Genomic DNA, 25,247 nt, shown 5'->3' with positions numbered 1-25,247 from the left:
CTTTGCCCACTTTAATTTTTAAAAAATAATTAATTTACTTTGGCATGTGGGGTCTTAATTCCCCAACCAGGGATCAAACCTGTGCCTCCTGCATTGTAAGCATATAGTCTTAACCATTGGACTGCCAGGGAAGTCCCTGCCCATTTTAAAATTGAATTTTTAAAATTATTGAATTGTAAGAGTTCTTTATATATTCTGTTAACTAGATACTTATCAGATATATGATTTGTAAATATTTTCATGTCTTCTGTGTGTTGTCATCTCAGTTTCTTGATAGTGTTCTTTGAAGTACAAAACTTGAAATTTTTGAAGACATTTATTTACTTTTTCTTTGGTTGCTTGTACTTTAGATATCATATTTAAGAAAGCTAATTCAAGGTCACTAAAATTTATGCTTATGTTTTCTTATAAAAGTTTTCTAGTTTTACGTACTAAATTTTGGTCTTTGGTCCATTTTGAGTTAATTTTTTTTTGTATATGTGAGAGATAGGGATCTAACTTCATTCTCTTGTACATGGATATTCAGTTGTCTGGACATTATTTGTTGAAAAGACTCTTCTGCCCCAGTTGAATTGTCTTGAGTCCCTTATTGGAATTCAAATGTCCACAAATATGTGAGCTTATTTCTGAATTCTCAATCCTGTTTCATTAGTCTATGTCTATCCTTAGGCCAGTACTCATCACCTTGGTTATTGTAGATTTTAATAAATTTTGAAATTATGAAGTGAGCATTCTCCAGCTTTTTTCTTTTTCAAGAATATTTTGGCTATTCTGAAACTTTGCATTTCCATATGAATTTTAGAAAAAGTAAAAGTGTTAGTCTCTCAGTTGTGTCTGACTCTTTCCGATCCCATGGACTGTAGCTTGCCAGGCTCCTCTGTCCATGGGATCCTCCAGACAAGAATATTGGAGTGGGTTGCCATGCTCTTCTCCAGGGGACCTTCTGGAACCAGGGATTGAACCCAGGTCTTCCACACTGCAGGCAGATTCTTTACTGCTGAGCTACCAGGGAAGACCCTATGAATTTTAGAAAAAGCTTTTCAATTTCTTCAAATAGCTGACTGGAATTTTGATAAGGTTACATGGAATCTGCAGGTCAGTTTGGGGGATATTGCCATCTTAATATTAAATCTTCAATTCATGAACACAGGATGTCTTTTCCTTTATTTGGTCTTCTTTATTCCTTTCAATTACATTATACTTTGTGTGATTTCAGGTCTGTTAAATTTACTGAGACTTGTGTTATGGTCTAACATATGGTCTACCCTCGAGAATGTTCCATATACACTTAGAAGAATGTGTATTCTGCTGACAATGAGTGGAGTGTTCTACAGATGTTTGTTAGGTCTAGTAGGTGTATACCGTTGTTAAAGTCTTTCATTTCCTTGTTGATTTTCTATCTAGTTGTTCTATCCATTATTGAAAGTGGGTATTCAAGTCTCCAACTATCGTTGTTGAATTGTCTGTTTCTTCCTTCAGTTCTATCAGTTTTTGCTTCATATATTTTTTGGATTCTGCTGTTATATACATATGTATTTATAATTTTTTTTATAATTGTTATATATTCTTTTTTTTCCATTTATTTTTATTAGTTGGAGGCTAATTACTTTACAATATTGTAGTGGTTTTTGTCATACATTGACATGAATATATGTTCTCTATTCTTGATTGACAGCTTTATTGTTTTTTAAAATTATTTGGCTGCGGGGTCTTTGATCTTTGTGTAGCATTCAGGATCTTCTACTGCAGCACACAAGCTGTTTAGCTGCAGCATGTGGGATCTAGTTTTCTGACCAGGGATTGAACCCAGGTCCTTTGCATTGGGAGTGTGGAATCCTAGCCACTGGACTACCAGGGAAGTCCTAACACTTATTGTTATAGAAATCCTTCTTTACCTTGCATAATGCTTTTTGTCTTAAAGTCTATTTTGTCTGATAGAAGTATAGCCACTTTAGCTCTCTTTTGATTACTGTTTGCATGATCTATCTATTTGTCCATCTATATATATCTAGAGATCTTATATAGATCTCATATAGTTGACCCTAGAACAACATGGTGGCTAGGTGCCCTGAATCCCTGCACAGTTGGAAATCTGTGTATAACTGTAGAGTCAGCCCTCTGTATCCATGGTTCTGCATCCATGGATTCAACCAATAGCAGATTGTGTAGCACTGCACTATGTATTTATTGAAAAAAATCCATGTATGAGTGGACTCAGGCAGTTCAAACCCATTTTGTTCAAGAGTGAACTATATGTAAAATCATTTCACTTTCAATCTATTTGTTTCTGTGAATCAAAATTGTGTCTCTTGTAGATATCATTTATTTGGATCATTTTTTGGGGTCCCTTTTGCCAACCTCTGCCTTTTAATTGGAATATTTAATCCATGTACATTTAATGAAATTATTGGTAAAGTAGGATTTACATCTGCTATTTTCTCTTTATAAATTTTAAGTCTTTTTTGCTCTTTCATTAATGTTCTCTGTTGTGTTAAATAAATATTTTTAGTGTACTGTTTTTATTCCCTTATCATTCCTTTTACAGTTTTTTGGTTTGTTTTCAGTAGTTGCATTATGTATTACATTTAATGTTTCAATTTGAAACAATCTAGTTCAGATTAATACCAACTTAATTATAATATTATTAAAAATATTATATGCTCTTATGTAGCTTCTTTCCCTCTTCCCTCCTTTGTGCTGTTATTGTTATACAAGTTGCATCTTAATGCTTTGTGTGCTCATCAACACAGATTTATAATTACTGCATTATGTAGTTGCCTTTTAAATTTGATAGGCAAAAGAGGAGTTTTAAATAACATTTTATATCATGGGACCTTGAGCAAGTTATTTTACCTTTCTGATCTTTGGCTTCTTTATCTGCAGTATGGAAATAATGGTATTATGTATTTCATATGATTGTTGTGAGGATTAAATGGGATAATGTATTAAAGCTTTTGTAACAGTGCCTAGCACATAATAAGTAAGTGTTGGTTGCTCAGTCGTGCCCGACTCTTTGCGACCCCATGGACTGCAGTCCACCGGGCTCCTCTCTCCATGAGATTTTCCAGGCAAGGATACTGGAGTGGGTTGCCATTTCCTTCTCCAGGGGATCTTCCCAACCCAGGGATCGAACCCAGGTCTCCTGCACTGCAGGTAGATTCTTTATTGACTGAGTTACAAGGGAAGCCCAATAATAAGTGTTTAATAAAGTACATAATAAGTACATAATAAGTGTTTAATAAATGGTAACTGGTTTATTAGCTACTATTTTCTTCCACTAACAGGCCTTTGCTCAAGCTGTTCCATCTATTTTGTTCCAATTTTCCAATGCCAAATTTGCATTCATTCTTTAATTTCCAGCTCACCACCACTTTCATGTTTTAAAATTTTACAGTATCTATTACTGTTATTACAACGCCCACCACAGTATTCCTCAGATTGAGTTATTAATTATATGTCTTATCTCTCATTTTACATTCTAAGACTCATGTGAGTGAGTGTCTTATTCATTTTTGTATCTTTCACAGTGTGTAGCCCAGTGCCTTATATGAAGTATAAGTGGTTTATAGAGTGTACGTGTTTAGTAAATGATTGAATCATGTGAAGAATTTAAAATGCAAGACAGGTTCAGTTTCCTATTTCTGTTAGTAGAACTGAACACAGTTTAAAAGCAGTAAACCAGACATGATACAAAATACATATTCTCTTCAAGAGGTTTAGGGGCTTTCTTAAGTAGATGAGAGGGAGAATCTCAAAGTACTGGGATTCTTATTTGTTAGAATGTGGTAGGTTGAAAGAGAGTTTCAGTGCCTCATGGTATGGACATGGACAATGTAAAAATGGTTTTGAACTTAAATGGAGAAGCAGTTAAATTAATGAGCATACACTTCCTAAGAGAAATCGAAAAAAGTAAAATTATTAAATGATGTCATTTTGCTGCATGTAGCCCCAAGAGTGGCAGGTAAGAAAGAGAAGAGTCAGCAGAGGTTGATGGGCATGTACCCAAACTTTAAAATTAGAAGAAGGAAGGTTGAATTGTAGTACTCAGTATTAGCTAAGTGACTTTGGATAAGTCCTATAACCTTTCTGATTGTCCATTTCCTTGTGTGTAATGCTTGTGTCACAGAGTCATTTAGAGAAGTAAATGAACTAATGGATTGTGAAATTGTTTTGTGAACTACAAAGCATTTTTGGCCACTCTCTTCTTCTGTGTTCCTACTGTTTTATATCTATTATCTGCTGTAATATTTCCTATGTTATAATTTGTTTGTCTCTGTCCCCTACTAGACTGAGTTTTTTCAGAGCAAGGATTTTTGTTTTATTTATCTTGGAACACCAGGGCCTAACTCATAGGTACTCAATAAGTGTTTGATAAATGTGTGAATAAATGTTTCAAGTAGGAGATGGACCCGGGTGACCTCTTAAGTTTCCTTCTGGTTTTGCTGTTTAAGATTCTATGAAAAGGTCTAGAAATAATTAGACATCGACAAAGGAAGAAATACTTAGAATATAAAAACATGAAATGGAAGGACAGTTACAGAATTGTTAAACACATATTAGCATTCTAGAGTGTACTTTCAAAAGGGAAATCGTTGAGACGGGTTAATTGAGTTTATATATAAGAAAGAAGGTTATGATTTGTCAACTGAGAAGTAATTTTTCTGGCTATGGAAAGATAACAGCTAAAATGAATCTTTCCAAAGCTAGAAAATGTGGCAGAGGAATATTGCAGCTAAACAAATTCATTAGAGCAGAAAGGTATTAAAAAAACATTTGAGGAAGTATGGTTAAATCATGGGAAACTAAACTCCCTTATTGAGAAGCCAGAAACTGATGAGACGTAAGGTGGAGGTTTTATTGTTGTACATGCTGTTGTTTGAAAGGATTGGAAGCTATATCTCCAACAGGAGCAAAGTATGAACCTTTAAAGAGCAGAATAGATACGCCTACTGAAAAAAGTGTTAATAGAAGAGTCTGTAAATGCAAGGAGGAAAGGTGAAGTAGAAATAGTAAAATGAAAGAATAAATGGATAAAAAGGAATAAAAGAATAAAATGAAAGAAGGTTTAGAAAGGACAAAATCACTTATAATGAGGGATGGGGAAGGATCCAAAACAATGATCCTAAGTAAGAAATTGAAAATAGATGGAAAATACGCAGGAAGCCTTAAAATACTAGAACTGGAATGGGCCTTGAGAGAATTTACAGCTGAAGACTGAAATCAGAGATTCTCTAAACAGTAGACCTCAAAGCCTAACCTGGTGCAGCATCAAGTGGCTGTCACCACACTCCCTGTCTCTGATCTTTGACAAAATGTTTTGGGGAGGAGAAGGTAGATGCGATTGGTCTGGTTGGTTCCTACTGTAGAGGCTTTATTATAGCACAGTGGGATGGAGAAAGCTTGCTGTTAAACACACACACACACACACACACACACACACACACACATCTGAGTAAGAATCCCAGCTCTGCCTCTTTTCAGCTGTTTGATCTTCAGCAAATTACTTACTGTCCCTAAAAGATATTCAGAAAGAACTCTATCCATGTAACTTCTCTTGTACATTTACCTGGGTTGATCATTAATTTTCCTTTTTTTTCCTTGCCTGTTCTTCATTTCTTTCTCTTTTTAAACTGCTTTCTAAGACATTTCATCAGCTTTATCTTCCAACCCTTTTACTAAGGTTTATATTCACCTTGTCATTTTTTTTTTGAATTGGAGTATAGTTGATTTATAGTGTGTTACAGGTGTAAAGAACAGTGATTCAGTTATACATGTATCTATCTACCATATATATATATTTTCTTTTTCACAGTCATTTCCATATAGGTTATTATAAAATATTGAGTATCATTTCTTGTGCTATATAGTAGGTTCTTGCTGATTGTCTATTTTATATATAGTAGTGTGTATATATGGGCTTCCCAGGTGGCGCTAGTGGTAAAGAACCTGTCTGCCAATGCAGGAGACGCAGGAGACACAGGTTTAATCCCTGGGTTGGGAAGATCCCCTGGAGGAGGAAATGGCAACCCACTTCACTATTCTTGCCTGGAAAAATTCCATGGACAGAGAGGCCTGGTAGGCTACATATGTTAATCCCGACCTCCTGATTTATTCCTCTCCTCGCCTTTCCTTCTTGATAGCTGAGTTGGTAAAGCATCCACCTGCAATCCCGGAGACCCTGGTTCGATTCCTGGGTCAGGAAGACCCGCTGGAGAAGGGAAAGGCTACCCACTCCAGTATTCTGGCCTAGAGAATTCCATGGACTGTATAGTCCATAGGGTCTCAAAGAGTCGGACACCACTGAGCAACTTTCACTTCACTTTCCCCTTTGATAACCATAAGTTTATTTTCTATGTCTGTCTCTTTCCATTTTGTAAGTAAGTTTATTATTATTATTATTTTTAGATTTCACATACAAGTGCCTCTGGTCATACTTTGAATTCCTAAGACCTCTTCCAGGGAATTCCCTGGCAGTCCAGTGGTTAGGGCTCTGTGCTTCTGTTGCAGGGGGCACAGGCTGGATCCCTGGTCGGGGAAGCTAAGATGCTGCAAGTCCTGTGGCACAGCCGACACAAAAGCAAAAACACAACAGCAAGAACTCTTCTATTTTCTCAAAAGTCTTTAAAAATTTCCTCTTCCTGTCTCATGGCTGCAATGTGTCCTCTGATTTCTCTGAGGATCTTAAATTTTCTTGGTAAAGTTTTTACCTGAGCTTCAGGAATCTTCTCTAAGGAACTAACCCTCCTGTCTTCTGCAGGGGTTGTGAAGTGACATTGTTTGGTTCTGCAGAGTTGGGGGGTGGGGGACAGAATCTGCAGGTCTGTCAGCATCTCAGGCTGACTTTGAACCAGTCATTCTGGTTTTAGCCACTCCTTCATCCCTACCTGTAGAGGTACCTGGCACCACAAATTCCCGAGCCTTTTTGGAGCTCTGTGGTATAAATTGAGTTGCCTCTCAGCTTTTTCTTTTTTTTTTTTCATTTTTTAAAATTTTTATTAGTTGCTAATTAGACGCTAATTACTTCACAACATTGCAGTGAGTTTTGTCATACATTGACACGAATCAGCCGTGGAGTTACATGTATTCCCCATCCCGATCCCCCCTCCCACTTCCCTCTCCACCCGATTCCTCTGGGTCTTCCCAGTGCAACAGGCCCGAGCACTTGTCTCATGCATCCCACCTGGGCTGGTGATCTGTTTCACTATAGATAATATACATGCTGTTCTCTCGAAACTTCCCACCCTCGCCTTCTCCCACAGAGTCCAAAAGTCTGTTCTGTACATCTGTGTCTCTTTTCCTGTTTTGCATATAGGGTTATCATTACCATCTTTCTAAATTCCATATATATGTGTTAGTATGCTGTAATGTTCTTTATCTTTCTGGCTTACTTCATTCTGTATAATGGGCTCCAGTTTCATTCATCTCATTAGAACTGATTCAAATGAATTGTTTTTAACGGCTGAGTAATATTCCATGGTGTATATGTACCACAGCTTCCTTATCCATTCATCTGCTGATGGGCATCTAGGTTGCTTTCATGTCCTAGTTATTATAAACAGTGCTGCGATGAACATTGGGGTGCACGTGTCTCTTTCAGATCTGGTTTCCTCAGTGTGTATGCCCAGAAGTGGGATTGCTGGGTCATATGGCAGTTCTATTTCCAGTTTTTTAAGGAATCTCCACACTGTTCTCCATAGTGGCTGTACTAGTTTGCATTCCCACCAACAGTGTAAGAGGGTTCCCTTTTCTCCACACCCTCTCCAGCATTTATTGTTTGTAGATTTTGGATAGCAGCCATCCTGACTGGCATGTAATGGTACCTCATTGTGGTTTTGATTTGCATTTCTCTGATAATGAGTGATGTTGAGCATCTTTTCATGTGTTTGTTAGCCATCTGTATGTCTTCTTTGGAGAAATGTCTGTTTAGTTCTTTGGCCCATTTTTGGATTGGGTCATTTATTTTTCTGGAATTGAGCTTCAGGAGTTGCTTGTATATTTTTGAGGTTAATCCTTTGTCTGTTGCTTCATTTGCTATTATTTTCTCCCAAGCTGAGGGCTGTCTTTTCACCTTACTTATAGTTTCCTTTGTTGTGCAAAAGCTTTTAAGTTTCATTAGGTCCCATTTGTTTATTTTTGCTTTTATTTCCAATATTCTGGGAGGTGGGTCATAGAGGGTCCTGCTGTGATTCATGTCGGAGAGTGTTTTGCCTATGTTCTCCTCTAGGAGTTTTATAGTTTCTGGTCTTACATTTAGATCTTTAATCCATTTTGAGTTTATTTTTGTGTATGGTTTTAGAAAATGTTCCAGTTTCATTCTTTTACAAGTGGTTGACCAGTTTTCCCAGCACCACTTGTTAAAGAGGTTGTCTTTTTTCCATTGTATATCCTTGCCTCCTTTGTCGAAGATAAGGTGTCCATAGGTTTGTGGATTTATCTCTGGGCTTTCTATTCTACCTCTCAGCTTTTTCTGCTGACGACTTAGGATACAAGTTTGCACTCCAACTAACTTGGTTACTATTTGTCTGCTCTCTGGTTTCCAAACTTTGCTGTTAATGTCTTCTCCCCTTTACAACATCCCCCCATCCTTATGCCTTTAAAAAATTCTTTTGCTATAATTTTATCAGGGTCTTGATGAGGGAGCAGAACTAAATATGCATTCAATGTGCCATCTTTAACCCAAAGTCTTTTAATTCTTCGTGTCTTTTGTATCCATTCTTTACATTTTAACCATCATCACATTGTACAGATTCTTAACACTTTATATCTAGGCTCCTTGCCTCTAGTATCTCCTCCCTTAGATTTGTCCTTTGGAATTCTGTATATTCACCTTTCCGGAAAATTGCATGGAGTACCTCACAGCTTTGAGTGTAAAAACCCTTCAGTTGCTTCCTGGTGTTGACAGGATAAAGTCTATATTCCTTAACTGGACATTCAAAGCCTTCCACAATCTAACTTCTGCCCATCTTTTCAACCTCATCATTTAGGTTTTCAGAAACACTCATGGGACTTCCCTGGTAGTCCAGTGGTTAAGATTCCATGCTCCCAATGCAGGGGGCCTAGGTTCAATCCCTGAATGGGGAACTAGATCCCACATGCAACAACTGAGACCCAGTGTAGCCAAATAAATAAATGTTAAAAAAGAGGAAGAGATAAATCCCTGTCAGAAACACTCACATCCATACCACTGAGACCCATACTCACCTGTAGCTGTGATTAAACTTGTCTGGAACATCTACAGGCATAGTAGCTGGGCTTGCCTGGTGAGTTATCCATTAGACTTAGGGGTTGACCTGCTGATTTTGAATGGTTAATTTAAACACTTTGTTTTATTTTGGGGGAAAATTTAAATTATTTTATTGTAAAAGTTATACAAAATAAACCATAAGCACACAGTTAAACTTTAAACAGAATTAAGCCAGTCCATAAAACATTTCAAATAAAAAAGTAATAAAAACCTTATCAGCTCATTTGAAATTATTCATCTTTAGATACATGATGGTTTATTTCCTAGATTTAGAATAGTGATCTCCATTACACTTAGTTAGGCTGTAAAATATTAAATACTATTTTTAAAAGACAGATTCTTTTAAAAGTTTATTTTATTTTATTTTTTTCCCCATTTATTTTTATTAGTTGGAGGCTAGTTACTTTACAATATTGTAGTGGTTTTTGCCATACATTGACATGAATCAGCCATGGATTCCCCATCCCGATCCCCGCTTCCACCTCCCTCCCCTTATTTTTTAAATTATGGAAGTATAACACATTTACAGGAGACTTGGAAAATACAAAACAAAGTTATATGTAGTTCCACTATATATTACAATTATTTTTTAAGTAGATAAATTAAGATTTTTAGGGGAACTTTCAATATCAAACTCTAAAACACTAATAGAATGAATAGACAGAAAAGTAGAAGGACATAGTAGACCTGAAAAGCAGTATGAACCAATTCAACATAATTAAGATGACAAAACCCACTACAATATTCTAAAGTAGTTAGCCTCCAAATAATAAAAATAAATGAAAAAAGAAGATTTATACAGTTTTTACATAGCAGCAGAACACAAATTCTATTCAAGTTCCATAGACTGTAAGTCAGGAGACACTGTAACATATCCAGGGACATAAGGTGCAAAAATTTCATGGTCTAAAGGTATTGAATTCATGTAGAGAAAAAACAGATTCTTATACTCAAGGATTAGCAAACACTTGCAAAGTGATCACCAAAATCTTTATTTGTCAACAAAATTGTAAATCCAGAATACAAAAATCTACTTGAAATAATCTAACCAAATACTAAATTACCTAAATGAGACTCAGTTTCTGAGGTGGTATCAAGAGGAAAAAAATCTTATTTACATACAAGTTTGTATACACAAGTAGGTTTTTGTCAATATATGTTTTAAAAATTTTTTATTGAAATATAGTTGAATTACAGTGTTGTGTTAATTTCTGTTGTACAGCAGAGTGATTCAGTCACACACACTCACACAGGTTTGGCCAAAAAGTTTGTTCAGATTTTTCCATGACATCTTAAATTCTCTTCATATTCTTTTTCCATTATGGTTATCACAGGATATTGAATATAGTCTTCTGTGCTATACAGTAGGACCTTGTTGTTTATTCATTCTGTGTATACCAGTTTGCATCTGCAAAACTCCCACTCCTACCGCCTCCCACCCCCACTTTGGCAAATATACTTTTTAAAAAAAAAATCAAACTGGCCACCATTCCCAAAAATACTTCTTACACTATGCTGGAATTTAAAAGGACTTTTAATAACTTTGAGCCCTATCTGCACTACTGTGAAACAGCTTTTAAGATTTCTCTACCTCCTGTACTGAAGGTAAAAAAAAAAAAGCTGAAAATGTCTGCATGATAGTAAACATTTCCCCCCATCACTTAGAGATATTAGAAATTGTATGGCAGAATCTTTGTTAGGAAGGCTCTGAAAAAAAAAGGGTGTGTAAGATAATTTTTAATGAACTTTCTTACAGGAAATCATTGTAAAACTCTTGGTTTTAATGAATACTTGTTTGACAAGAGGCTTCATATAGCCCATTTCAGTCTTGTATTCTAAAATCTGTTTTTAATATATGTATTTTCTTAATTGTGTTTTTTGCATATTGTTTTTCGATGGTATATTATTCCACACCTTATTTATTTTCTGCTAGGCTCTGGAGCTGCAAAGACGAGTGGGATGTAGAAATTATGTCCTGTAATAAACTGCTATCTTGTTATATATATGGTATTGAGTTTAAGCTCCAACTCAATAACTGGGTTTACACAGAATGATTTAATATTCTTCTAGGGTTTAATGTTCTAACATTCATATCAAGTATGTTTATAACATTTTCCTGAAATCATAACATTTTCTGATGGTTTTTCTACCCTAGTGTGGTCTTTGTTGACATCTTCATCATGAATTTAATTCTTTGGATTGAAGGGTCATCATCTGCTATCTCATTTGGTACCTTGATAGGAATCCTTGCATTGTGGTTTGGAATTTCAGTGCCATTAACATTTTTGGGTGCATATGTTGGAAGTTTCCAAAAGGTAAACTTTTAAAATACTGCTTTTAACCATTGAATGATGTCTGAAATAATACCTCGGTGTGAATAGACTATACAGGAAATGGAAGATGTACCATTGGAGAAAATGACAAAGAATAATCATTTAGGGATAAAATATTTTTTTTACAAACTTTAAATGAAAGATTGTAACACTTTAAAAGACATTCTTTAATGTATTTCACATTTTATGGGTTGTTTATATTTCCCTCTCTCTGATGGGCAAAATTTAAGATATATTATAGGAAGGCTGACTTTAAGAAAGTCAGAAAAATAATGAGATTATATAGTTGCGGGAAGAAAGCCAAGATACAATGCAAGAAATGGGTTCTGTTGATGGATTTTTTTTTTCGTTATGGTTTATCCCAGGATATTGAATATAGTTCCCTGTGTTATACAGTAGGATCTTGTTTATCCATTCTCTGTGCAATAGTTTGCATCTTCTCACCCAGTTTACAGATTTGAAGATAGCCTATTCAACATATAGGGAAAAGGAACAGTATACCAAAAAGACTAAATGAGGCCACACTACAAAAGGGTTGTATTGTGAGGACATAGTGTGAATTTGCAGGGGAGAAGTCAGACAAGACAAAACAGGAAGTGGAGTTCCACATAGAGCAGAAAAAGAAAAATTTCTGAAAACTATTGACAAATTTTCAGAGACAAATTATTAGACAAATTCTAAGAGAGAACTTTTTGACGTCATATATTATTTTACATTGAAACAGTCACTAGTAAGTTTTGTCCAATATCTCCCTTGAAATGTGTAAGGAAAGATAAACATCCTTATTGTTTAGCTGTGTCCTATCTAACATGGTGGCCACTCAACAACTATGGTTTTTGAGTACTTGGAATGTGGCTAGTCTGAATTATGTGCTGTAAGTATAAAATACACACTGGTTTTCAACCACTTAGAACAACAACAACAAGAGGAATGCAAAATATCTCGATTAATAATTTTTATATCGGTCACAAATGTAAATGATACTATCTGGGCATGTTAGATCATTAGATCAATTAAAATATATCAATAAATTGATTCCACCTTTTTAAAATGCACCTACGAAGAAACAAATACTGCATTTGTGGCTTGCATCATAGTTAGCACTGGTCTAGCCTTTGCCCATATAATTGCTCTTGAAAATGTTCAGATTCAAGATTGTGTATTGTGATGCTGTCTGTATAAATTTACTTCAGTTTTATTTCATTCTGATTTTCACTTGATTTATTTTCGAGCAGTTTGACTATCCAGTTAGTATAAACCTGATTCCTCGTCAGATTCCTCACCAGGCTTTCATTAGAAGACCATTTTTTAGTGTCATCATCGGTGGCGTTTTACCTTTTGGTTGTATTTTTATCCAACTGTTTTTTATTCTAAACAGCATTTGGTGAGTATCATATCTTCTTTTTTTTAGCTTATTTATTTTTAAATTGAAGGATAATTGCTTTACAGAATTTTGTTGTTTTCTTTCAAGCATCAACATGAATCAGCCATAGGTATTCATATCTTCTTAATCTCCAAAATATTAATTGTTAATAAATTAATTTTCCTATATGTCGAGGTTGAATTCTGGTATAGTAAGACTTCATGTGCTACCCTATTTTATCTAGGGAATAGCAATCTGACCCAAGGGAATTTCCTAGGAAACTAAGACTTAATTTACAACATTTTAAAGCCACTTTTGGATGGAAATGTCTATAAAGGTTTCCTTTTTGGAAATTAATAGCCTCTTTTTAATCCTTTCCAGGTGACTTAGAAAAGTTGGTCTCAAACCATACTTCTCTGAGACTTTGCAGGGGGTTGAGTAGGGATGTCCCTTGGAGGCAGGTACCTAAAGATGAAAGGGGCAGCTCTGATTTGTATCTGTTTTCCATACAGGCCTCCCGTGCAAGAGTTCATTTATTTTCTGTGCTAAAGATAACGTGAATAGCACTGATTTGGGGTCTTTATCTGTACTGAACTATAAGTAATGGTTTTCTATCTTCCTTTCTGTCAACTGTTATTTCTGCTGTCAGATGCCTTTTCCTTATAGCCTTACTCTTTTTATCTGCTACTTTTAATCTGTTATAATTTAAGAATTCTAATAACCAATATGGAGCTTGCCAGGTAGCTCAGTTGTAAAGAATCCGCCTGCCAGTGCAGGAGATGCAGGAACCTCAGGTTTGATCCCTGGGTCAGGAAGATCCCCCTGGAGGAGGAAATGGCAACCCACTCCAGTATTCTTGCCTGGAGAACCTCATGGACAGAGGACCCTGGTGGGCTACAGTCCATGGGGTCGCAAAGAGTTGTACACAAGCTGAGCACACACGCACCAATAACCAATATAGAAATGCATGTGAAGTAAGAACCAGTGCTCTCTGATTAAAGTGCTACAGTTTTAGTGCCCCTGCTTTGTGACAGCTATTTCAGTTGCTCCAAGTCCCTTTTTTTTTCTTACTTCTTGATTCTTGACAGCATTTTGGTTTTGGGAGCTGCCAAGTGGGATTTACTCTGGAAGGATTTTTGGAGATGGGGCAAATGCACAATAAAATAAAATGCAGTCACCAATTGTGCATGTTTATAACACTTTTGTCGCAAAAGAATCTTCTAGACAAAGCTTTGATGTCCTAGGAAATTAGGTTTAATCATAAACATTAATTGTACACCTTTTATAAACAGCACTGTATCAAAGTTGTTTGAAAGATAAGCAGTAAAATCTGTTACCTTGTCAGCAACTAAATATTTAACATGCTGCAAAAGAGATTATAGTAACCAAATTTTGCAGATGTTTTTGATGGGAAAGTATTTGTAAAGCAAAACTGAAAGATTCTTTGAAGTGTTAGTCGCTCAGTCGTGTCCGACTCTCTTTGCGACCCCATGGGCTGTGGCCCACCATGCTCCTCTGTCCATGGAATTCTCCAGGCAAGAATACTGGAGTGGGTTGCCATGCCCTTATTCAGGAGATCTTCCTGACCCAGGGATTGAACCCGGGTCTCTCATATCGCAGGCAGATTCTTTACTGTTTGAGCCAAGATTCTTTAGATGATTTAATTTTTGTTTCAATGAGAAACCAGGGTGTTGTTGTGTACAAGCACAAAGTGTACAACTTTGTATATATTTATGAACTCTAGACATGATTCTTCCCAACCCCCATCCTTCATCCTCACCCCCAGGTGTATATTTTACATGAGGTTTTAAAATGGAATATTGATCAGTTCACCAGTTTCTTCTCTTCAGAAGGCTTTTTGAAATGTCCATTTCTTATCCCAGTTTAGTCAGCTTGCTCTGTAATAATGAAAGGAATTACTTCATTCCTTTGAAGTTTGGCCTAAATGTAATCTACACACTGATATTTTTAAAGATGCATGTTTGAAAGTAGATTTCATGAATTATGTGTGTTGTGCTATAAAGACCAATTTGGAGAAGCTACCTGTTAATAGACCTCCAAAGACAAAATTTGATTCTGTGGTTTTCTGTTGTATAATATAGTTGCTGGTATTTTTGCCATTTGCAACTTTCCGTTTCTAAAGAGAAAACATGTTTTCAAATGTGTATAGAGAAAATTGATGGGTCTCAAGTGAACACTAAATTATAGGAGCAGACAAATATTGGTAAGTAGCAATACTGTTTCTGATGAGAGAGAACATGGCCAAATTCTGAAGCTGTGTAGGTGAGGGAATATACATATATGTTTGATACTACATGGATACTACATGGATTTGATGATATTACATGAATAGATGAAGTCTGGAATGAAAATATCAAGGTGAGAAAAGTGTGTGACAGTTTACTGTTTAGAGTTGGATGGATCTTTCTGTGTGTATCCTTAAGTTAAAGCTTATTTTAAAATTGTCATTTTTCTTTTCAGGTCTCATCAGATGTACATCATGTTTGGCTTCCTTTTCTTAGTCTTTATAATTCTTCTGATTACTTGTTCTGAAGCTACCATTCTGCTGTGTTATTTTCATTTGTGTTCTGAGGTAAAGACATAAGAAACTAATAATACATCTGAAGCTTTCTAAACTTGCATTATTAGAATTAGAAGTCTGTTGAGAAAGGGATTAAACTAAGTGTTAACTGCATGGTTTCTACAACTTGGGATCACTTTCATATTGTGTTTTCCTAATGACACATTTTGATTTTGATGTAGCTATCAAGTTAATGCTATGTTTTTATTTAAATTAATTTATTTTAGTTGGAGGCTAATTACTTTACAATATTGTAGTGGTTTTTGCCATACATTGATATGAATCAGCCAGGGGTTTACATGTGTTCCCCATCCTGAACCCCCCTCCCACCTCTCTCCCCATCCCATCCCTCTGGATCATCCCAGTGCACCAGCCCTTGCATTGAACGTGGACTGGCGATCTGTTTCATATATGATAATGTACATGTTTCAATGCTATTCTCTCAGATCTTCACACTCTCCTTCTCCCACAGAGTCCAAAAGACTGTTCTATACATCTGTGTCTCTTTTGCTGTCTCGCATATAGGGTTATTGTTACCATCTTTCCAAATTCCATATATATGTGTTAGTATACTGTATTGGTGTTTTTCTTTCTGGCTTACTTCACTCTGTATAATAGGCTCCAGTTTCATCCACCTCATTAGAACTGATTCAAATGTACTCTTTTTAATGTCTGAGTAATATTCCATTGTGTATATGTACCATAGCTTTCTTATCCATTCATCTGCTGATGGACATCTAGGTTGCTTCCATGTCCTGGCTATTATAAACAGTAAACTGCAGTGAATATTAGGATATACATGTCTCTTTCAATTCTGGTTTCCTTGGTGTGTATGCCCAGCAGTGGGATTGCTGGGTCATATGGCAGTTCTATTTCCAGGTTTTTAAGGAATCTCCACACTGTTCTCCATAGTGGCTGTACTGGTTTGCATTCCCACCAACAGTAAGAAGGTTCCATTTTCTCCACACCCTCTCCAGCATTTATTGCTTGTAGATTTTTGGATAGCAGCCATTTTGACTGGCGTAAGATGGTACCTCATTGTGGTTTTGTTTTGCATTTCTCTGATAATGAGTGATGTTGAGCATCTTTTCATGTGTTTGTTAGCCATCTGTATGTCTTCTTTGGAGAAATGTCTGTTTAGTTCTTTGGCCCATTTTTTGATTGGGTCATTTATTTTTCTGGAGTTGAGCTGCAGGAATTGCTTGTATATTTTTGAGATTGTTTGTCCATTGTTTCATTTGCTATCATTTTCTCCCATTCTGAAGGCTGTCTTTTCACCTTGCTTATAGTTTTCTTTGTTGTGCAAAAGCTTTTAAGTTTAATAAGGTCTCATTTGTTTATTTTTGCTTTTATTTCCAATACACTGGGAGGTAGGTCATAGAGGATCCTGCTGTGATTCATGTCAGAGAGTGTTTTGCCTATGTTTTCCTCTAGGAGTTTTATAGTTTCTGGTCTTATGTTTAGATCTTTAATCCATTTTGAGTTTATTTTTGTGTATGGTTTTAGAAAGTGTTCTAGTTTCATTCTTTTACAAGTGGTTGACCAGTTTTCCCAGCACCACTTGTTAAGGAGATTGTCTTTTCTCCACTGTATATTCTTGCCTCCTTTGTCAAAGATAAGGTGTTCATAAGGTGTGTGGATTTATCTCTGGGCTTTCTATTTTGTTTCATAGATCTATATTTCTGTCTTTGTGCCAGTCCCATACTGTCTTGATGACTGTAGCTTTGTAGTAGAGCCTGAAGTCAGGCAGGTTGATTCATCCAGTTCCATTCTTCTTTCTCAAGATTGCTTTGGCTATTCAAGGTTTTATTGTATTTCCATAAAAATTGTGAAATTATTTGTTCTAGTTCTTTGAAAAATACTGTTGGTAGCTTGATAGGGATTGCATTGAATCTACAGACTGCTTTGGGTAGTATAGTCATTTTCACTATATTGATTCTTCCAATCCATGAACATGGCATATTTCTCCATCTATTTGTGTTTTCTTTTATTTCTTTCATCATTAGGTTAATGCTACTTTGATAGAAAGTTTTCAACAGAAAGCAGTTTCTCTCTGGCTAGTTACTATAATTTCTGTGTAGTATTCAGTTAACATAGAAAAACGTAGGGAACTGATTTGATAGTTCAGACATAAACGATCTGATTTGATGATGTTTTCTTTTTAACAATTAACATTTTCTTGTAGCTTAGGCCAGGATTATATTTTATGGGCTTGAGGTTGCTGGTAAAGGTTGCTTTCTTTTTGTTGTTTTGGTTGCCATGGACATAAATAATTCTTTTTACCCAATGCCACCCTCAATTTTTCCTAAGGTCATTTTGAATAACTGAGCTAGTGGTGAACATATTTTCTTATATCCCCTAGATCCCTCTTATTTTGGTAATTTAATGTGACTTTCTAAAGGTGACAAGAGAGTTTAGGGAATGATTATTATATACATGATATCTTAGAGCATTTTTTTCTGAGCTATAGGAATTAAAGTAAAAGATATATCATTATCTACATATTATACTTAGGTAAGTATATACTTAAGTATATACTTATGTATGCATATACTTAGAATGAGTGAATACTCATTCATTCTATGATACATTTTGTCATAGGAATTCTGTAACAATCATTAATAAAACATTAATAGGCATTAGATATATATATATGTGTGTATATATATATATACACACATATGTGTCTTAGAAAGGTTTGAGGGCCCCCAAAACCATCCACATATTTGGTGACTCACTAGAAGGACTCATGAGACTCAGCATATAGACATCTTCTTGGCTAGGGTTTGTTACAGCAAAAGGATGCACAACAGGATCAGTAAGGGAAATAGACACAGATGGAACCTGGAAAAAAAACCCATGTGCAGTCTTCCTGTGTTTTCTCTCCCTCATGAGGGGACACACCAAGCGTGCTCCTTCTGCAGCAGTAAAAAATGCAGTAGTATATGTGTAGTGTGTCTGCCCAGGGAAGTCCACAAGAGACTCAATAGCCAAGGCTTTTATTGGGAGCTAGTCACATAGGCACACTCTGCCTAACAACTCCAAACTTTTCAGACACTCTAAAGGAAAGCACATGTTCACCATGAATCACATAGTTTGTACAGTCTAGGTATAGAAAACCAGTCTTATCAGTCAGGGAATGATTAAATGCTAAATTCCCAGGTATTAAGCCAAGAGTCAACCTTGTAAGCAGACTTTTTTTTTTTTTTTTTTGCAAGCAGACCTTTCTAAAGATGGCAACCTCAGACCTGCTATGTTAACTCTTTTCTGCACAGTTTATCCCCTTGGCCCTTGACCATGGTGCTTTTATGGTAATTTTATTATCAGAAAGAACCCATAGGCAGGGTGAGACTAACCTGATTATTGACCTCTGTCATGCCTCCATGGATCATGAATTTAGCCAGTTAAAATAATTCCCATTAACCATAAAGGTCTATCTTAAACAAACAAACTTATAGAAAAAGAGAGCAGACTTGTGGTTACCAGAGGCAAGGGTTAGGGGGAGGGAGAATTGGATGAAGTGGTTGAAAGGTACAAACTTGCAGTTATAGGATAAACAAGTACTAGGGATGTAATGTACAACATGATAAATATAATTGACACTGCTGTGTGCTCTTTATGACTGTTGTTAAGATAGTAAATCCTAAGAGTTCTCATCACAAGGAAAAATATATTTTTCTCTATTTCTTTAATTTTGTATCTATATAAGATGATGGATGTTCAGTAAAATTACTGTGATAATCATTTCATGATAAGTTAAGTCAAATCATTATATTGTACACCTTAAAATTAGACAATGCTGTATATCAATTATATCTCAATAAAACTGTAAGGGGGGAAAAAGATCTATCTTAAATTTCTCTACTAACCTTTTTTGACCTGAACCGAGGCATCAATTCAGGCCCAGCACAACTCTGGCCAGTAAATTGAAGCTGACCTGAAAGCCTTCCAGGGCTGAGGCAGTGTCTAGAGAGAAAGGATATGCATATTAGAAGTACAGTCCCTGAGGGCACACATAGTCCCCCTGGAAACCAAGAGTTTATCATTGTGAGGGCGCCTCAAGCAGGATGTACATTAGTCAGACAGTACATATGAAATTAAATTTCTTCTGAAACTTCCTCTTTTATTTCTTTTAGTCCACAATCCTATAGAGCCTATTTTATGTTGCCTTTTATTATAATTACTAACCCATGTATAGTTAGAGTTTCATCTAAAAAGTTGTTTTTTCTACCTCTTCTCATAGGATTATCATTGGTGGTGGAGAGCCTTTCTTACCAGCAGTTTTACAGCTGTTTATTTTTTTGCTTATGCAGTTTACTACTTCTTCGCCGAACTTAAAATCACAGGCATTGCAAGCACCATTTTGTACTTTGGGTACACGATGATCATGGTCTTGATTTTTTTCCTATTCACCGGTAAGCACAGAATTACATTTTGTGTATTTTGGATTCTCTAAAGAGACTTGGAGATAGCCGTAATATAATAAGCATCAATTAACAATTAATGGAAGGAAGAGGGAACAAAGTCATCATGTTCATTTCTATGCTTTGGGGATAAAAGATTGCAAGGCCTGGGGAGCTGGAGGGACCTTATGTACTTAGCTGCAAGACCGTCCCTTGTGAATGTTTTTAAACAGTAGGGATGTGTTCCAAAGCACAGTAAGGGTTGTGTGTAATCACTTTTGAATTCCTTCCAGGCATAAAAAATTAACTGACTTGAATAACTTTTAAATTAGTAAAATTAGATTAAGTCAATATAAGCAATTATAGGTGAGGAACAAGATGGATACTTCTTAGGATTACTCATTTGGGATTGTTATTTTGGTTCAGATGTGATGGAAATTCTTGTTTAGATAAATGCTTAAAGCAGGTGAAAAAATGGCATTGTTTCTAAAATGATCCCATTGGAGAAATAATGAATTTGGAGAGCTTTATGCCCTTACCAGCCCAAGGGAAGCAGTGGTCCACCTTTACCTGCCTCACTTTTTAAGTTCTGGTTTTAGCTTAAGTCACATTATTTGTGTAGGTCAGTTGGGAACATTTCAAGCATTTTCCTATGCTTTTAACCCTCCAGGTTCAACAAATATTCAAAAATTAACAATGAAAATTTGTCGGAAATCAAAGCCTTAAGACACATGCAAACATTATCTGAGAAACTGGGCATCTTGGTGGTGACTTCTTTCTGTCCTTTTTGTGTACCTGCTGCTCTTAACTCTTCAGTAAGGAGAAGACTGTGCAGGCCTCCTCTCATCTCTCAGTTCTATTTAGGAAATTCCCTGGTGGTCCAGTGGTTGGGACTCCATGCTTCCACTTCTACTACAGGGAGCCTGAGTTCCATTCCTGGTGGGGGAACTAAAAAAATGAGTTCTATTTAAAACCGAAGGCCTGACAGTGTCTCACTATTCTAGTCTAATGAGCCTCCTCATGTTTGCTTCTGAGGTTTTTAAACTTTTTACTGAAATATGCCTGCAGAAAAATGCACACATCATAAGTGTACAGCATTGAATACACTCTGTAACTGACAGCCATGTTAATAAAAAGTACGTGATCCATGGACCCAAAGCCTCTGTTGGGCATCTTTCCACTCATATTCCCCAAAGGCAACCACTATCCTGACTTTTAACAGCATCAGTTAACTTGCCCTGTTTTTGAATTGTAGGTTAATGGAATCATACAAGACATAGTCTTCTATGTCTGGCTTCTTTTAGGTCAGGTTTCTTTTTCCCCAGATTGTTTGTGAATTTCACCCATATTGCTGTGTGTACACTGCCCACAGTGTCTTGTTTTGGATTTCTCTCCTTGTAAATTACTGGCTTTTCTATTTGTGTAATGTGCAGTTGAATGGATTGAGTGCAGTGATTTCAGGCTAATGTTTTCTTCATTACCTAACATTTTGACTCAGGCTACCTTTTTCTGGGAGTCTTATATTACCACTAGCTTCTTTCAAAAGTGAAATGTCATCCCAAATGGTTCCATTGCTGACAAACATCTATGCCCATTGGTAGTCTCCACCACTTAAATTGCTTCTGTCACTAATATCTGACTCTGCAAGGTTCTCAGTGGTCTCTTGCAAAAACCTAATGGCCGTTCCCTGGTCTCCATCCTCCCTGGCTTCTTGGTCAAACACTATTCCACACCCATTCTGTGAAATTCTTCCTAGCAAGATTGGCATTCTTCTTCCTGTGCCGAATTGTGAATTCTTTTGTTTCCCTCCCTCTTCTTGTCACCTAACTCTAGGCTTTATTGAGGGTTCCACCTTCAGCATTTCAGTCCTTTCTGCACTCTCCCTTTTAGAGTTTATTTAGTCCCAGGGCTTCATTTATCTCCTTAGTGCTGACAGTTCCCAAATCTCTGTCTCTAGCCATAACCTCTCTTCACGTATATTCTGAACATTTGCATGTCATGTTGGTTCATGCCCCAGAAAGTGAATCTAGCACTTCTCCCCCACCCACTGATTCATCTGAATTTCTCTCTCTCTTTGACCCTCATCTCTAATCTCTGATCTCCTTGGCTTATTTTGCATGAATTCTTAACATAGCCCTTCCATGCTTTATGGACTTCCCTGATAGCTCAGTTGGTAAAGAATCTGCCTGCAATGCAGGAGACCCCAGTTCGACTCCTGGGTTGGGAAGACTGGCTGGAGAAGGGATAGGCTACCCACTCCAGTATTCTTGGGCCTCCCTGGTAATTCAGCTGGTAAAGAATCCACCTGCAGTGAGGGAGACCTGGGTTCAATCCCTGGCTTGGGAAGATCCCCTGGAGAAGGGAAAGGCTACCCACTCCAGTATTCTGGCCTGGAGAATTCCCTGGACTGTATTAGTCCATGGGGTCACAAAGAGTCGGACATGACTGAGCGACTTTCACTTTCATTTTTCCATGCTTTATAGTTAATCACAGCCTCCCTATTTATTCTTCAGAAACTTCTTTTTCTGTCTTACACAGCGCTAGACTCTGGGCTAGGTGCTGGGAACACAGTGGTGAACAAAACAGGTAAAGGCCCCTGCTTTTGTGGATGTTATATGTTAATAGATGGCAGACAAAGAAGGAATTAGGGTTTGATGAACTTTGTGAAAGAAATGATATGAAAGAAGAGGTGGATAATCAAGTGTTTCAAACAGGTGACAGCATGTTAAAAAATTCTGAAGTAGGAAGGAATTTGACATCTTCAGAGAGCACGGAGTTCACAATGGCAAGGGGGGCGGGATTTCACTAGGTGGCAATAGTGATGTTAGAGATGTAAGGAACTGGCAGATCTTACCAAGGTCTCAAAAACTCTACTAAGGAATTTAGATTTTATTGTTGGAGTGATGGGACGTTGAGGGGGTTTAAATGTGATAATTTCATTCATCTTATTAGAAAACTTTCATAGTGCCATACTTCCTTATCAAGATCTAAACTTACCTTGGTGTCTGGGCTCCTGTTCTGCCTGCTCCGTGTATTTTCTAAATCTCTTAAACTGAACCATTTATTGAGTTCAGGTGTGTATCCTCCTGATTTTTTTTTTTGTTTGTTTAGCATGTTTCTCCACCTAACTTGGAATCTTCTTGAGAACAGGGACCACACAAATTATGCCTATTTTCTATCCTTCATAGTGCTAAGCACATGGTTCTTCTTGAATTACATAGTGTATGAAAGAGAGTAGATACCCTTATGGAATAATGTTTCCATATCTATTTTACTTTAAAAAATTTTTTAGATTGAAGTGTAATTGATATACAACATTTTATTAGTTTCTGGTGTACAACACAATGACTCTATATTTGTATATATTATCAATGATTACCATAATGTCTAGTTGACATCTGTCATACACAGTTACAAAATGTTTGCAATCAATGAGAACTTTTAAGGTTTATTCTCTTAGCAACTTTTAAATACTAATAAGTATAGTATTATTATTTATAATCACCATGCTGTGCATCATATCCCTATGACTTATTTATTTCGTAACTAGAAATTTGAACTTTTGACCACCTTCACCCATTTTGGCCACACTCTCTTATTTTTTTCCATTTATTTTTATTAGTTGGAGGCTAATTACTTTACAATATTGTAGTGGTTTTTGCCATACATTGACATGAATCAGCCATGGATTTACATGTGTTCCCCATCCTGATCCCCTCTCCCACCTCCCTCCCCATCCCATCCCTCTGGGTCTTCCCAGTGCACCAGCCCTGAGCACTGTCTCATGCATCCAACCTGGACTGGCGATCTTTTTCACCCTTGATAATATACATGTTTCAATGCTATTCTCTCAGATCATCCCACCCTCGCCTTCTCCCACAGAGTCCAAAAGTCTGTTCTATACATCTGTGTCTCTTTTTCTGTCCTGCATATAAGGGTTATCATTACCATCTTTTTAAATTCCATATATATGCGTTAGTATACTGTATTGGTGTTTATCTTTCTGGTTTACTTTGGATGAAACTGGAGCGCATTATACAGAGTGAAGTTTGCCCACATTCTTATCTCTATCCCCCAGCCTCTGGAAACCACCAGTCTGTTCTCTGTATCTATGAGCTTGGTGTTTTATTTTTTTAAGATTCCACATGTAAGTGAGAGCATGCAGTATTTGTCTTTCTTTGTCTAACTTATTTCACTTACCATAATGCCCTCAAAGTCCATCCATGTTGTCAGAAAAAGCAGGATTGTATTTTTTATGGCTGAATAATATTCCATTGTGTGCATATACCACATTTTCTCTATCCATTTATACATCAGCAGACACTTAGGTTGTTTTCATATCTTGGCTACTGTAAATGACACTGCAGTGAACATGGTGTACATGGCTTTTTTTCTGTAAGTGTTTTCATTTTCTTTGGATAAATACCCAGAAGTCAAATTTCTGGATCATATGGTAATTCTATTTTTAATTTTTTTAGGAACCTCCATACCATTTTCCATAGTGGCTATACCAATGTATATTCCTATTAACAGTGCACAGGGTCCCCTTTCCTCCACATCCTTGCTAACACTTTTTATTTCTTGTGTTTTTGATAATTGTCATTCTAACAGGTGTGAGATGGTATCTCATTGTGGTTTTGATTTGCATTTCCCTGATGATTAGTGCTACTGAGCATCTTTTCATGTACTTTTCGGCCTTCTGTATGTCTTCTTTGGAAAAATGTCTATTCAGATCTTCTGCTCACTTTTTGGTAATAAATTGCATACATCTATAGTAACAGGGGGAGAAGGAAATGGCAACCCACTCCAGTATTCTTGCCTAGAGAATCCCATGGACATAGGAGCCTGGTGGGCTGTTGTCCATAGGGTTGCACAAAGTTGGACATGACTGAAGTGACTTAGTGTGCATGCATGCATTGGAGAAGGAAATGGCAACCCACTCCTGTGTTTTTACCTGGAGAATCCCAGGGACAGAGGAGCCTGGTGGGCTGCCATCTATGGGGTCGCACAGAGTTGGACACGACTGAAGTGACTTAGCAGCAGCAGCAGCATAGTAACAGGCCTAAAATCTTTCTGGAGGGTGTATATATTTTTTCCTTTCCAGTTTTATTCAGATTTTTTATTGAGGTATAGCTGACATACAGCCCTGTATAAGTTTCAGGTATACAGCATAATTATTTGACTTTCATGCATCATGAAATGATGACCACAGTTATCATGAACATTGACCACTTGAACATTTATATCAATGAGCATTTATATCATACAGATACAAAGTTAACGAAATAGAAAAATTTTTTTCTTCTGAGAACTCTTAGGATTT

General features: G+C 36.6%; 1 protein-coding gene across 3 annotated transcripts in view; it reads left to right on the top strand.

Moving 5' to 3' along the window:
• The window catches only part of LOC136153771 (transmembrane 9 superfamily member 2-like), an 82,942-nt gene that overhangs the window by 46,232 nt on the left and 11,463 nt on the right, over positions 1 to 25,247 (top strand). The window contains exons 13-16 of one of the 3 annotated variants that reach the window (XM_065915877.1): positions 11,400 to 11,559; positions 12,852 to 12,961; positions 15,422 to 15,533; positions 19,765 to 19,936. In XM_065915877.1, the coding sequence (XP_065771949.1) occupies positions 11,400 to 11,559; positions 12,852 to 12,961; positions 15,422 to 15,533; positions 19,765 to 19,936 (554 nt within the window). Of the gene's footprint in view, positions 1 to 11,399; positions 11,560 to 12,812; positions 12,962 to 15,421; positions 15,534 to 19,764; positions 19,937 to 25,247 lie in introns of all 3 variants that reach the window. The other 2 variants (XM_065915876.1, XM_065915878.1) reach the window with 2 other exon arrangements.

This window comes from Muntiacus reevesi, chromosome X, assembly GCF_963930625.1.
Source record: "Muntiacus reevesi chromosome X, mMunRee1.1, whole genome shotgun sequence".
In the NCBI taxonomy this organism is placed as follows: domain Eukaryota; kingdom Metazoa; phylum Chordata; class Mammalia; order Artiodactyla; family Cervidae; genus Muntiacus; species Muntiacus reevesi.
This window is presented reverse-complemented; position numbering and strand designations above follow the sequence as displayed.